This window comes from Nematolebias whitei, chromosome 11, assembly GCF_014905685.2.
Source record: "Nematolebias whitei isolate Nwh7 chromosome 11, NemWhi1, whole genome shotgun sequence".
Lineage (NCBI taxonomy): Eukaryota > Metazoa > Chordata > Actinopteri > Cyprinodontiformes > Rivulidae > Nematolebias > Nematolebias whitei.
In genome coordinates, this window is record NC_056508.1 from 25,407,422 (window position 1) to 25,421,553 (window position 14,132).

General features: G+C 40.3%; 1 protein-coding gene across 1 annotated transcript in view; it reads right to left on the bottom strand.

The window, feature by feature from the left end:
* cables2b (Cdk5 and Abl enzyme substrate 2b) overlaps positions 1–9,910 on the bottom strand; it is a 34,888-nt gene extending 24,978 nt beyond the window's left edge. The window contains exon 1 of the mRNA XM_037684058.1: positions 9,321–9,910. Coding sequence (XP_037539986.1) covers positions 9,321–9,901 — 581 coding nt within the window. The 5' untranslated portion in view covers positions 9,902–9,910. The remainder of the gene's footprint in view (positions 1–9,320) is intronic.
* Between the last annotated feature and the right edge of the window lie 4,222 nt (positions 9,911–14,132).

Consider the following 14,132-nt stretch of genomic DNA (forward strand, 5'->3'; position numbering starts at 1 on the left):
TTGATTTCAGCTCTCTGCCTCCGCTGCTCTCAGTTGATTTCAGCTCTCTGCCTCTGCTGCTCTCAGTTGATTTCAGCTCTCTGCCTCCGCTGCTCTCAGTCACCTGCAAGCGTTCCTGGCTATGCCCAGTGGTGTAGTCTACGTGATACTCGGGTATACGGAGTATACCCACTAGTAAAACTTAAGAATTTTAGTATACCCACTAAAAAGTGCCCAATGATAATTGACATATCATTAGGCATGTGTCATTGAGATGTTAAACGACAGTTAAAAGCTTCCATAACAATCTATCTGTATGTAGCGCTTTGCTTTGACACTATTTTATAAATTTTATAACATGTTTTTAATACAAAGCCAACTGTTGTACAAAGTTTGTTGTTCATTAATTCAAATATAAGCATCCGAGAAATTTGGAAATGTTCAATATGCTTAAAAATCAAAATAAATTTACGATTACATTACTTACATTACTACAGTACTTTGGTTTCTAAGCACAGTATACCCACTACAAAAATGTAGACTATACCACTGGCTACGCCCACTTCTCCACTGTGCACTGAGATCAGCTGATCAGCTGCAGGGGGAAGTTTATCCTGCAGTATGGGCTGCACAAAGGCGCAGCAGGTGCTAAATAGTTTAAAATAATTTATTTTAAATAAAAACTCCATGCCGATCGTGCAGCTCATCCATCTATCAGCCAGTTGTGTGTCATGTCCAATCTTATTTTGAAAAACCGTGATAGAGCGAGTCCACGATAAATTAATCGCAAAGTAGCGAGGGACTGCTGTAAATTCATATAACCACTTGTGGGCATCTTGAATTCCTCCTTAGTTCAGTATATTCATATAGCACCAATTCACAACAATTAACAATCCACATTTTTATCCAGTTTTGGTCTACATCAATCTTTGAAGCCTATGGGCCAAAATTATACCATCCTTAAACTGCAGATGTGGGCCACGCAAAATCACTTACAGGGCCACAAATGGCCCCTGGGCCACACTTTGGACATCCTTGCTTTAAGCATAATAAAAACTAAAAAGCATAGTTCTCTCAAATTCATTCAACCTTTATTTATACAGGTTAGTCCCATTGAGACTCGGGGACTCATTTACAAGAGAGACCTGAATTTTTAACAGTTATACCACAACGACAACAATAGACTATCATAAAAGATGCGTACAAATGTTTTGTTTTTAACAAATTAAAATGAAATGGTAATTAAAAGGATAATTAAAAGGAAAAGTAGCAAAAAACAACAACAACAACAACAACAACAACAACAACAAAAAAACAGCTAGATTGTAAGGCAGTGTAGAAAACTAGAAATAGGAACATGTCTGCATTAGTTTTTGCCAGGAACTTAACAGATGTTTGAAGCCACTTAGAGAGGTCAAGGTTGAGAGCTTCAGATCTGTTTGCAAGATATTCCAGGAAACAGGAGCGGAAAGGAGAAGGCCCTTTTGCCTAGTTCAGTCCTTTTAGTCCTGAGACTTTTAGTCCTGAATTAGTTTAATTCAGTCCTAATTACGTCCTGAGAGCGCACGCTGTAGCTGCACTCACACAATGACATGTAGGAGGAGATGTATGAAGATGATGACAAATGATTGGGGTGCCTAGTTTACATATACAGTAGTCCCTCCCTACTTCGTGGTTCGACTTTTGGGGACTCGCTCTTTTGAGGTTTTTCAAAGTAGGATTGTACATGAGAGAAAAAAACTGTACATGACACATGACTGTCAACTTTAATATTACTCCTGTGATTGGGACAGTACTGGATACAGTAAAAAGTTAACAAAAAAATACTTCGAACAAACGCCACCATTTTGTAGTTTTCTCTCAATAAGCCTACACTGTATCGCCACTCAAAAGGACTACATTACTCAGAAGCCAACAGTGCTTCCAGTTGTTGCCTTCTGCTGAAATGGGGGGAAAGTTTAGATCTGATCCAAAAAAGTTTGGTCCTTATTATAGTGACTTTGGCGCTTAGTGGATGCAGAGAGCCATATGGAACTGACCGGGAATTGGACCAGAACCAGACTTCTAGCCTCATCGTCAATCTTAGAGCTGCTTGCCAGCCCAGGGAGCCTCTTGAGCAGAGAGGTGTTGCTTGGAGGTCCAGTGTTTTCTCCAGAGCTCACCCGGACTTTTTTCAACTGGATTCGGAATAAATCGGGACCATTGCGTGGTTTTGTACTGGTTATCTAAAGGTCCGGCTTTCTCAAAAAGCATTTTGGTGCCCAAGGGCTGCAGAGAGCCGATCAGAACCGACCAGAAATGGCAGGGTAGGTCCGGCAGGGTGGGTCTGCCGAACCGGAACTGAGCTGGATCGGAACAGAGATGCTGTTCTTCAGAGCTGGTGAGTAAAATTTTGCAGTACTGTACAGTACATATACAGATGTTGTTAAAATGACATAGGTTTAAGAGTTTAGAACATTGCAAGAGTGTGGGAAGTTTTTATAAAGCCTTAAAATATACATATTAAAATATAGCGTTCCTACTTTGTGGATTTTCACTTATTGCGGGGGTATCTGGAATGTAACCCCCATGATAAACGAGGGACTACTGCATTTATGGTGGTGCCATGCACAAAAAATGGAAGTGGTTCCTTATTTATTTTTCAAGTTGTGCTCGGAGCATAAAGGGACAGGCGATCTGACAGAGGGTATTTTCAATTCTCCCTTTTCACTCTGCGACTTGACAATCTCAACTACAAAAAAGAATGAATAGATGTTTTTTTTTATTAAAGAAAGTCTGATAAACGTCTGCACAATGCTTCAGTTTGTCATGTTGACTCACTGTGAAATTTCCTTTTTCATATTTTCTGTAAAACTTCCACTACCTCAAAACCCTACTAGTTTAATTTCAGCCTGAAAAGTCAGAGTGAATTTCACCTCTGATGTCATCAATTTAAAACAGGAACAAGTCTGCTTCATTAGTCAACTTTACATCACCAGCACCATGATGGTGTCATCAGGGTGGGCAGTCAGGACTCTTAACATTTTGCCCTGGCCCAAACTATTTTTTTCATATTGATTTTTAATTTAAAAGATCATACTTGGGGCAGCTCACACATAACTAGACTGACATTCTTGGTACATGAACACATCCCAGAGTTCTGAAAGTTACCGTCCGAGTCCAGAATTATGACTGAAGGTGTGACAGAGAATAGAAACAGATATGAAAAGGCATGAACAGGCAAGTCACCACAGAGTGACGACATACCTGTTCACATTCAGTGTCTAATAATACAGTACATCTGCTTCCTCTGTTGTTGAAGTCAAACATGCCTCAGAACACACTATGTACATTAACTGTTGCCCTTTATGTATTAAATAGCATCAGATCAAAGAGAAGAGTGTGTTTTGTCAGGAGGATAATAAAAATTTGAACTATTAGTTAGGATCTTCACACTGATTATTTCTGGAGACAGATTTAGAATAAAGCAAGACTGATGGTGGACAATTTAATCAAGAAAAAAGTAATTTTACACATAAGAAGAGCAGACAAAAATATAAGGAAATGTAACACAGGACAAAGAGTGAGGTAGCAAAGACAAAACAGGTGTGTAATGAGTTGTACAAGTGTCTGGACACTAAAGAGAAAGCAAAGGACATGTTTGACTGGGAAGACAGAGGGATCAGGCTGGAAAGGATGTGCAGCAGGATAGACTTGTAAAATATAGGAATGACAATGTGACAAGTGAGGAGAATAATATGGAAAGATGGAAGGAGTGCTTTGAGGAGCTAATAAATGAAGAGAATGAAAGGAAAGAAGAGTAGAGGTCATAGAAACTGTGGACCAGGAAGTGGAAAAGATTAGTGACGGTAAAGATCAGAAACCTTTGAAGAGGATGAAAGGGAAGGCAGTAGGACCTCATGACATACCAGTGGAGGTTTGGAAATGTCTTGGAGGGATGGCAGCGAGGTTTTTGACCCAATTATTCAATGGCATATTTAAGGGTGAGAAAATGTCTGAGGAATGGAGAAGAAGAGTGCTGGAGTGATGTACAGAGTTGTAGGAACTACAGGGAAAAAGGTTGCTGAGCCACATGATGAAGCTCTGTGAAAGACATGTGGAAGCTAGACTTAGATGAGAGGTGACTATTTGGGAGCAGCAGTATGGCTTCATGCCGAGAAAGAGCTCCACAGATGCCATCTTTCTTTTCTGATGTTTCAAGAAATTACTTTATTTGTTTCCTTAACTTTGTCATGAAAACACTGTAAGAGCCACAGGGCATTAAATTAACATAAATTACTTCTTATTTATATAAACAATAAATGAATGTTCCTTCAACTAACACAGAGACATTAACAACCAACAGTTCACACATATTTTAGCAGACGAAAACAAGGAAACTTCCAGTTAAACTTATATCGAATATATTCTTATAACATATAGCTTGACGCTATCTTTAGGATTTGCTCTGTAACATGGAACTTCATTTACATAAAATAACAACAGCATTGCCTTAACAGAACTAAAACATGAAAACAAGCAACACCTTGTTCCCATTCCAGCTGAACACTGAATAAATTCTGTAAAGCAGGACTATTCAACCGGTGGCCCGCAAGCCACTTCCAGCCTGCAGGTGACTTAAGTTCAGACTGCCAATGAGTTCATTAATAAAAAGAAGAAAAACAGAAAACATCAGTGAGAGAGTCTTTTAAACAATCTGAAACTGCAAATATCTCAGTCCGTTATATACATCTCAATTTTCAACATTGTCACGAGTGTACAGAAAAACACTTTAATGGTGCTTTGTAACCGCCTCAACTCTCATTGGTTCTGCACCAGTTAAGGACCTTCCCACTATCGACAACCACACCAGCTCTGCCTGGTTTATGGCACCACCTTGTTTGAGATTCCAAACAAACTCCTCCGAGGTGATAATTTTGACGTAAGCAGACAGCAGTCGTTGATTGGCCAGTGGAGCCGTTACTGGATGACCCGTCCGGCAAAACTGCAAATTACATCTGAACTAGGGCTGGACGATACGGACAAAAATTTTATCACGATATATTTCTTCATTTCGGTCGATAACAACATAATTCGATATCGATATAAAAACAATATAAAAGCCTCAGAAAAACTGTACAAACTGTACAAATAAATTAATGTTCACTTTTATTTGTATTTAGCCTTCAAAACATTTTAAAATCACTGTCAAACAGAAAACTCTCAACTTTGTCAGTATTAATAGTTTTAACTTTAAACAACAACATAACCTAACAACCCATGCAGCAAACTTCTGTGTTTCTCTTTTGATACAGCTGGGGGTGATGTTTCAGGGACACGTTGGCTCAAACTTTTATTGTGCTTCATCTTCTGTCTCTCAACATCTTCTATCAAATGGAACAAGTTAAATGTGTTCCCACCGCTAGTTGGAACGACTCCGTCACATTTTGCAGCACACTGACTGAAACCTGCAGTTTATCAGATCTTAGAAAGCCGAACCACTTCCACACCACCGAATTAGTCTTTCCTCTCTTATCAGTTATGTCATCCGGTTTCCCTTCGCTTGTGAAAGCTTGTTTAGTCACATTCTGACGGTCATGGGCACTCATTTTGAAGAGAAAATTAAATGCGTGTTGGAGATTAGCCTAGCCTGCTATCCCTAACGCCTTCTGGACTCGAGCTCTGCGTAACATCTACGTCACCACGCACTTATAGTTGTGTCACACCGTTTTCTGTTCAGGTTGAAACTGAACCCGAACAGAAAAAGAAATGCATCAGTGAAACTATGTAATCGTATCGAAATATCGAAAATGTGCTTAAAACTCATATCACCGTTATTGCATAAAAGTATGTCATGACGTATATCGATAGAGTTATTGTCCAGCCCTAATATGAACCTCCATTTTCTCTTCATGTTGACAGATGGTACCACAAGAAAGAAGAGCATTTACAGAGAGATATCAGAGATGGTGGCACAGAATGTCCACACCTGAACTTATAAGCAGTGCAAGGATAAGCTAAAGAAATTAAAGTTTGATTTTAGGGTGAATAAGGACCACAATGGGTGGAATGGCTCGAACGCAATGACCTGTTACAATCCAACCCGCAGAGCAAGGAGACAAGTCACAGCAGCAAATCACCTACATCTGAGAAGAATCGATAAAACAAGTGGAGTCACAATTTTCAATGACAAAGCTATTTAAGAAAAGCCACCTCTCCACTGAAAGCATCGACTTACACCAGACCAGGCATTCTTGAGCAAGGATACTTGATGTTTAACCTGCTTTCCCCCTTATTCGTACCAGGAACAACCTCTGACTCTTGCTGTCAGTTTACAGCCATTAATAGAGACTTCAACATGAATGCCAAAGCAAACTTGAACAGGACATTAACAAAAACAAACCATTTCCACACTCAGAAACATCAACAGTCAGAAACACTGCACAAATAATTTCTACTAGGCTACCCAGCATGCTTTTCAGCTCACACAGTCTCTATGGGACTCTCACTGAGATAATTTTATGAGTTTGGGGGGAAATAAAGTTAAACAGAGACATACATCTTTGCTTTAATCTGGGGCCTACAAATATCCGTGTTTTGGTGTTACTAATGTCTAATTATAATAAAGTTAGCAGAGACATGAGTCGAAAGGCTGCATGCCCTCGTGGGAGCATGCTCATTCTCTCTCCTGCTCTGCGGGGAGTTCTGATAAACTGATCATATCAGCGTGTGATCGCCTGCGAGCCGGATTAAACAACAACAAACAGATTTATTACTGGGGGATATTGATGATGACGCACAGCAGCTTTGTAGTTAGTTTAAAAAACAGTTAATCACAAATAGGGTGGATTAAGTGAGTTAATTGGTTAAATGACATGAAGGACACGTTTGACACGCATCGTGCTCACTTTCAGCCCAGCTGAGTTTTGCTCCGCCTCTTTTGGTGCTGCTCAAAGCTCACACCTGAGTGGGACGTGGACGCTTCGTCTGTGATTTATGAACCATTTGAGGAACAACTGGTCTGTGCAGCCATTTTATTCTAAATGAGAACTGGATCTTAAAGGACCCACCTGGAACAGCAACATGTTGGTCATTCAGGGAACATCAGTCAGAAGTTTTATTTTGAAAAGCGTGAAGATTTGAAAAGTCAGAGATGGCTGATTAATATTCCTGTTAAATAGGAGGCATAGTGCGTCGTTTTTAATGTTTCATATTAGAATATCACTACTTTTGTTACAAGGAAAAAAATCTTGAAATGTAATTTCTTTTAATTACACTTTTGGGTTCTGTATATAGAATTTATGATTCAATGCAGCAAAAACAACAAATTTAAAAGGTAACGGATCAGTATTACTTAGTTTATTTAAATAATGACTCGTTGCTGGATATCTGGCCCCTGAGCTGCTAGCTTTCAGTATCTGTGGCCCTTTGAGCAATTTACATAGTTCAATAGCCCTGCTGTAAAGCCTTACAGTCCATCTTCATTATTAACAGTGTTCCCTCATCTTTTTAGCCATAATCCAGCTATATACACATTTACATGCATCCACATAACTTGACAGGAAGTACACCAAACTAAAAGCCCTGTTAATAAAAAGTAAAAATAAATAAATAAATAAATAACTCGGGTGGAAGTTAGACATACTGTATGCTTTTTTTGTGTGTGTGTAATTAGTATTTGTCATTTTGTTTGACCTAAAAACAAATATGCTTAACAACCCTTAGAACGCAATACAAAAGAAAAGAACAGTTTCATGTAAAGAAAGAAAAAATATATAATTTTAACAATTTTATAACAATTAAAACACTGAACTCTGCAGACTGATGAGAGTTCTCTTAATTGTTGAAGAATTAAGTGTCATACTTAAAGCATAAAGTTAAAGACAATACAACATTAGGACAGTTTGTTGGATATCCAGTTACATTTTTAAAGAAAAATAAATAATTGTGTTTACTTTGATTTTATTTGTTGCATTTTATTCTTAGTGTTATCAACATTACTCACCATATTCCTTCTCAGCAACTTATCTTAAAGATATTCCAACACATTCTGGTGGTTTTGAGAGAAAGGTCATGCTGTGAGACTGGAAGTCGACAAACTGTCCAACAAGCTACTAGCATGATGTAGTTCACATGTTTTACACCATGTATGTGTACTGTTCTTCACATATTTGAAAATGACAGGAAATCTACTAAAACTAGCCATTTTCATTGTTGGTAGTAATTTAAATAAAATTCAGTTTTATTTTAGTTTTGGTCAAAGCCTGAAAGAGCTGCTGCAGAGGTACCAAAGAGCCACATGTGGCCCCAGAGCCACAGCTTGCAGACCCCTGTTCTAGGACATTAGTCATTTTAGAACATTTATAACAACCAACACATTATTTTCATATTAGACCGCTTCTCCATTTGTTTGTGCTACACTTTCCTAAATCTGTATTTACGTGAAACGATGAGGATTTCTTCCCATTAGTCCAGCCCTCACTTCAGTCATTGTACCAGTTTGGTGACTACTTCTTCTTTCAGCTTTTCCCTCTTCAGGGGTTCACCACAGCGAGTCATCCTCCTCCATCTTTGTCCTCCATCCTCACTCCACCTACCTCCATGTCCTCTCTAACTGCATCCATATACCTCATCTTTATCCTTCCCTTCTTAAATTAAATCTCTCTGACAGCCTCCCTCTGCTTTGCAGCATTATTGTCACTGTTGTGTGAACTGACTTTTTAGGCTTCGAATTTCTTTTAAAAAAAATAAATTCAATATTTGTTGCTCATTCTTCCACATCAGCCTAAATCAATGTCATCCACAACATGGTTGTTGAAAAAAAGCTTGATTTAACCAGGCCTTCTCAGCCTGGTGTTCCTTAATCCCAATAATCCAGGATGCTCCAAGGCTCGATCAAGCTCCATTCTCTTCCTGACCAGACTCAACATTGTTATCCACCTGGATTATTCAGCATGCATCAGGTCAACTTTCTTCTGTTATCCTGGATTGGTCCATTCTACTTTTGTTTGTTTGTTTTCTATGACAATGAAACAAAAACTAACCTCTAGTTTTTTATTTGCTGCAGTTTTGTTTGTTTTTTTCTTTATAAAAACACACATCAGCTTTGTTCTGGTTTGATCTAAAACCAGCCCATTTCCTGATCCAACATCTTCAGAATAAAGTTCTCAACTCCCCTCAGTGACGAGCCAGAACCAGAACCAGAACCAGAGACGAAACTGGTTTAAAAGCTGCATGTTTCCACGCACAGGATGGATCTGTCCAACAGAACCAGTTCGGTTCCATATATGAACTCAGAGATGGTTTGCCTAAACGCGGGGTTATGGTCCTCTGGTGACCCGGTTCGGGTGTTGTAAACTCACCTGGGCTTCGGTTCCGAAGACACAGAGCTACAGCTCTGGACAGAGAGCAGCGTGGGGGATTTCCGTGGACCCAGCGGGGACGGCAGCAGGCTGGTGCTGGACGGGGACAGGGACAGCAGGTTACTGCAGCCCGGGGACGGGACCGAACCTCGGCGACACCCGAGCAGAACCTCCGCGCTCCCCGCGTCGTTAAAGTCCGGCTCGGATGGAAGCACGAGAATGGGCGGTATGGCGAGTCCGATCCTCGGTACCGGGCTGGGGGTGACCTCCCCATCGCTCGGTGACCCGGAAAGCCCGGTTACCGTCCCGCAGCTGTTCGTGGCTTGTGGTTCCGAGCAGAACTCCGCTGCCGCCGAGCAGGAGCTGTTCGTATCGAACTGGGTCTCTTTGTTGTCGCAGCTCCCTCCGGGCTGGGCTGAACTGTTCTGAACCGGCCGACCGTCCAGAGAGATGTTGTTCAGGAACAGGAGAGCAGCGTGTCTTCGGCGGGACTTCTCCCGGTTCTTCCGGCTGTGTTCTCTGGTTCCGAGTGGCGACGTCAGAACCGAGCTGTTCGGTCCACAGGCAGCTGCAGCCGCCATGGTTCTTGTCCCACTGAGGAAGTCCAACCCGGGGCTCAGCTTCAGACTGTCAAATCCCTCAGCCCGGAGCCCCTCTGAGCGCTGATTGGTCAAAAGACAGAATACGTGATGACGTATGAAGCAAACGCACGTTGTAAACAAACAGTACCATCGTGAGTACCAAGAGATGACCATTTTGATGCCCACATTAAAATTAAATGACTGCAACTTAGTCGACTTCAAATGCAATGACAATATTATCAATGAATGTATGCCAGAAAGGATTTATTGATTATAACAAAGACTCCTTCAAGAAACCTCCCATTATAAATCATAAAACCTGAATGACTTCTGCTCATTCTAAATTTGTCAAATGGCCTATACATCATCTATTAAGTGAAGGAGACTCATTTTAAAATAATAAATAAGATATATCCTGTAGCCATGTTTCTTCAAAGAAGATTTAAAATTGATGTTGATTTGTGTGCCTTTTGTTAATTAGAAGATTAATCCCTCGAGTGTTTGTTTTTCTCATGTCAATACAAAGTTTTTGGACAGACATCAGAAATTGGATTAATCTCAAACTTAATGTTCCTTTTTTTGATGCTGATGCCATTTTATTTTATGTGGATTACTTAAGCTCAGCTTTCTCTGAGGCCATATAGGCTAGTATAGCAAAGTGGCACATTCACTGAAGTAAGTGGAGGGAATAAGCTCTCCTTCCCTTGGTTTATGAATGATTTTGAGTCATACTATTCTTCAATAAGTAGATTAAAAAACAAGAAAACTGCTAGAATCATCTCACATCAGATTTCTAAAAACTTACTGTTTTAAGTTTCTCATATAGTCTCGCCCCTTTGTGTTTCTTTTTAAATTTTTATCTTCATTTTTTCTCTTTCATTATTTTGTAAAATGTAGTTATGACACCCTTCACGAGAGTTTGTAATTCTTGTTGTATTGTTCTATTTTGTATTGTTAATAAAGTTCTTTTAAAAAAGTACCAAGGGACATTTTTCAAACTTTGCATTTTTCCACCCAACTCCTTTGTGGTTTATGTTTTATTTTCTTCTTTTCGCTCTCGTTAGTCTCCTGTTATATTCAGTCTCTTGTCTTCAGTTCCTCATCCTAGCATTAAGCAGCAAACATCATATTCTGTCCCTTCGTCCATGTACCCAAGTGTTTTTCCGAGTATTTTGTTGTCATGTCAACTTTTTGTTTTAATTTTTGTAAACAAATAACTCATTTATTTATTTTTTAACTCACTGAACTTTTTGAGTTTATGTCTGCACCCTGGGGTTAACACTTTGTAAGCATGCCACCCCTGATTTCTATTTAGTTCTGTAGTCTAAAGAAATGTACTGTCTCTGTGGAGCCATGTATCTTAAGTAGTGATGACTTATGAGATTCTTGATAAATTAAATTATTTCAATTGAGGACCAAATTCACACCATCTTCCTCCTCCTGCCTTTGATTTCCTATAAAATAAAACAACTCAGATGAATGTTTGGACTTTTTTAAGCTATTTGTCATAATTAACTTCATCCATATCCAAACCATCAACATGTCTCCCAGTCAGACTGTTTAAATATATATATTTTTTCTTTTAATTTATCCTCATTTTGATTTGGCCTTATGTTTTATTCCTATTCTTAGTATTATGTTGTGTTTGTTTTATTATTGCATGTTGATTCTAGTTTCTTTTAATTTATTTTTTAATACAAAAATTATCACAAAACACAGTAGACAAAAGCTTTATTCACCCAGCAGATTCTGATGCACAGTTACGATGTTTTGCTCAGAACCAGCCAGATTTTGGGGTGGTTGTTCACATTTTAATTTATAAACCAGCCACTTGGAACCACAAGCCGGTGTCTCTTGTGCCGGTCCCGCCTGGGTAAATGGTGAGAGTTGTGTCAGGAAGGACATCCAACATAAAATACTTTTGCCAAAACTATAATGCGAGTTTATCAAAGCAAAATACCGGATCTGTCGAGGCCCGGATTAACATAAATCACCACCGGTACTGTTGACAAACAAGGTGCCGGTGGAAATTGTGCTACCACGAGGAGGGAAATGTGTCAGGAGATAGAGGAAGAAGAGGAAAGTCAAGAATGTAGGACTTAGGGTTGCAGCTCCAAATGTGCGGACAATAACAGGCAAAGGTAGAGAGCTGGCTGACATGATGCAGAGAAGGAAGGTAGATGATTTATGTGTCCAAGAGACCAGGTTGGGGCTTAATTTGTAAACAATCAATACCAGAATGCAAATAGGGGCAGGCTGGCTGGAGGGGGGTTGGGGGTGCATGACGGGGTTTGCAGGGGGAGGAGTCTGTGAGTCCTTATCCAGAAAACTTAGAAAATTAGATGCAATTTCCTGCATATTGGTGTATTTTAACAGGTTGTTAAACATCTATGTTTACCTACATTTGTAAACACTCCGCATCTTGTCAAGCATCCTACCCAACCCCCCACCCCCACTACCCACTTGACGGTTGCGAGCCCAACTTTCCGCTGAATTCATTGTCCGACTCCACGCGTGAAATCTCCAGGCGCCTCCTCCCTCTGTTCATGGTCGCTGCCTGTGGGCTCCTACCTACAGATGACTGCCTAGTTAGCTTGGCACTCACCCCCACCACTCTTTTAGGGGCAGAGATTTGTTTTAAACGTAGAGGCAGAAATGCTATTTGATGGTGCAGCTTGTATGCTCGTGACTGTTGTGTTTAAAATAGTTGAGAAGAAGAAGGGGAAGGCAGTAGGTCCTAATGACATACCAGTGGAGGTATGGGAATGTTTTGGAGAGATGGCAGTGAGGTTTTTGACTCAAATATTTAATGGCATATTTGAGGGTGGAAAAATGCCTGAGGAATGGAAAAGGTGTGTGCTGGTGCCCACTGTGCTAACTCCGGCATATTTACATTGATGCTTACTGCTGACATGTTGATTAATATTCATTGTCCTAATTTAAATAAAGAAATAAATAAAATTAATTAATTAATTTAAAAAAAAATTAAGAACAAGGGATGTACAGAGTTGTGGCAACTACAAGGGAATTAAGTTGATGAGTCACAAAATGAAGATGTGGAAGAGAGTTGTGGAAGCTTGACTTAGAGAGGTGCCTGTGAGCAGCAGTATGGTTTCATGCCAAGAAAAAGTACCACTGATGCCATCTTTGCTTTGAGGATGCAGATGGAGAAGTACAGAGAGGGTTAGAAAGAACTCCATTGTGTCTTTGTGGATTTATAAAAAGCATATGACAGAGTGCCGAGGGAGGAGGTGTGTTATTGCATGAGAAAATCTGGAGTGGCAGAGAAGTATGTTAGACTGGTACAGGACATCTATGAGGACAGCAGGACAGTGGTGAGGTGGACTGTAGGAGTAACAGATAGCTTCAAGGTGGAGGTTGGAGTGCATCAAGGATCAGCTCTGAGCCCCTTCTTGTTTGCTCTGATGATGGACCGACTAACAGATGAGGTCAGGCAGGAATCCTTGTGGACTATGATGTTTGCAGATGATATTGTGATCTGTGATGAGGGCAGAGAACAGGTGGAAGAGAACTTGGAGAGGTGGAGGTATGCACTTGAAAGAAAGGGAATGAAAGTCAGCTGTAGTAAGACAAAATATGTGTGTGAATGAGAGGGAGTCCGGTGGAACAGTGAGGCTAAGTTGCAGGACTTCAAGTACTTGGGGTCCACTGTCCAGGAAAATGGGGAGTGTGGTAAAGAGGTGAAGAAGAGAGCCCAGGAAGGATGGAGTGGATGGAGAAAAGTTTCAGGGTATCAGCAAACGTTAAAGGAAAATTTGCAAGATAGTTGTGACACCAGCTATGTTGTATGGTCTGGAGACAATGGCACTGACAAAAACACAGGAGAAAGAACTGGAAGTAGCTGAAATGAAGATGTTGAGGTTCTTCTTAGGAGTGACAAGGATGGAGAAGATTAGGAATGATCATCAGAGGTACAGTGCAGGTTGAACTGGGAGATAAAGTTAGAGAGGCCAGACTGGGATGGTTTGGACATGTCCAGAGGAGGGACAGTGGGTATATTGGTAGAAGGATGTTAGAAATGCAGCTGCCAGGAAACAGACAAAGAGGAGATATATGGATGTAGTTAGAGAGGACATGGAGGTAGTTGGAGTGAGCACAGAGGATGCACAGGACAGAGTGCGATGGAGGAGGATGCCTCATTGTGGAGACGCCTGAAAGAGGGAAAATCCGAAAGAAGAAGAAGAAGAAAAATATATATTTTTAGTGTCTG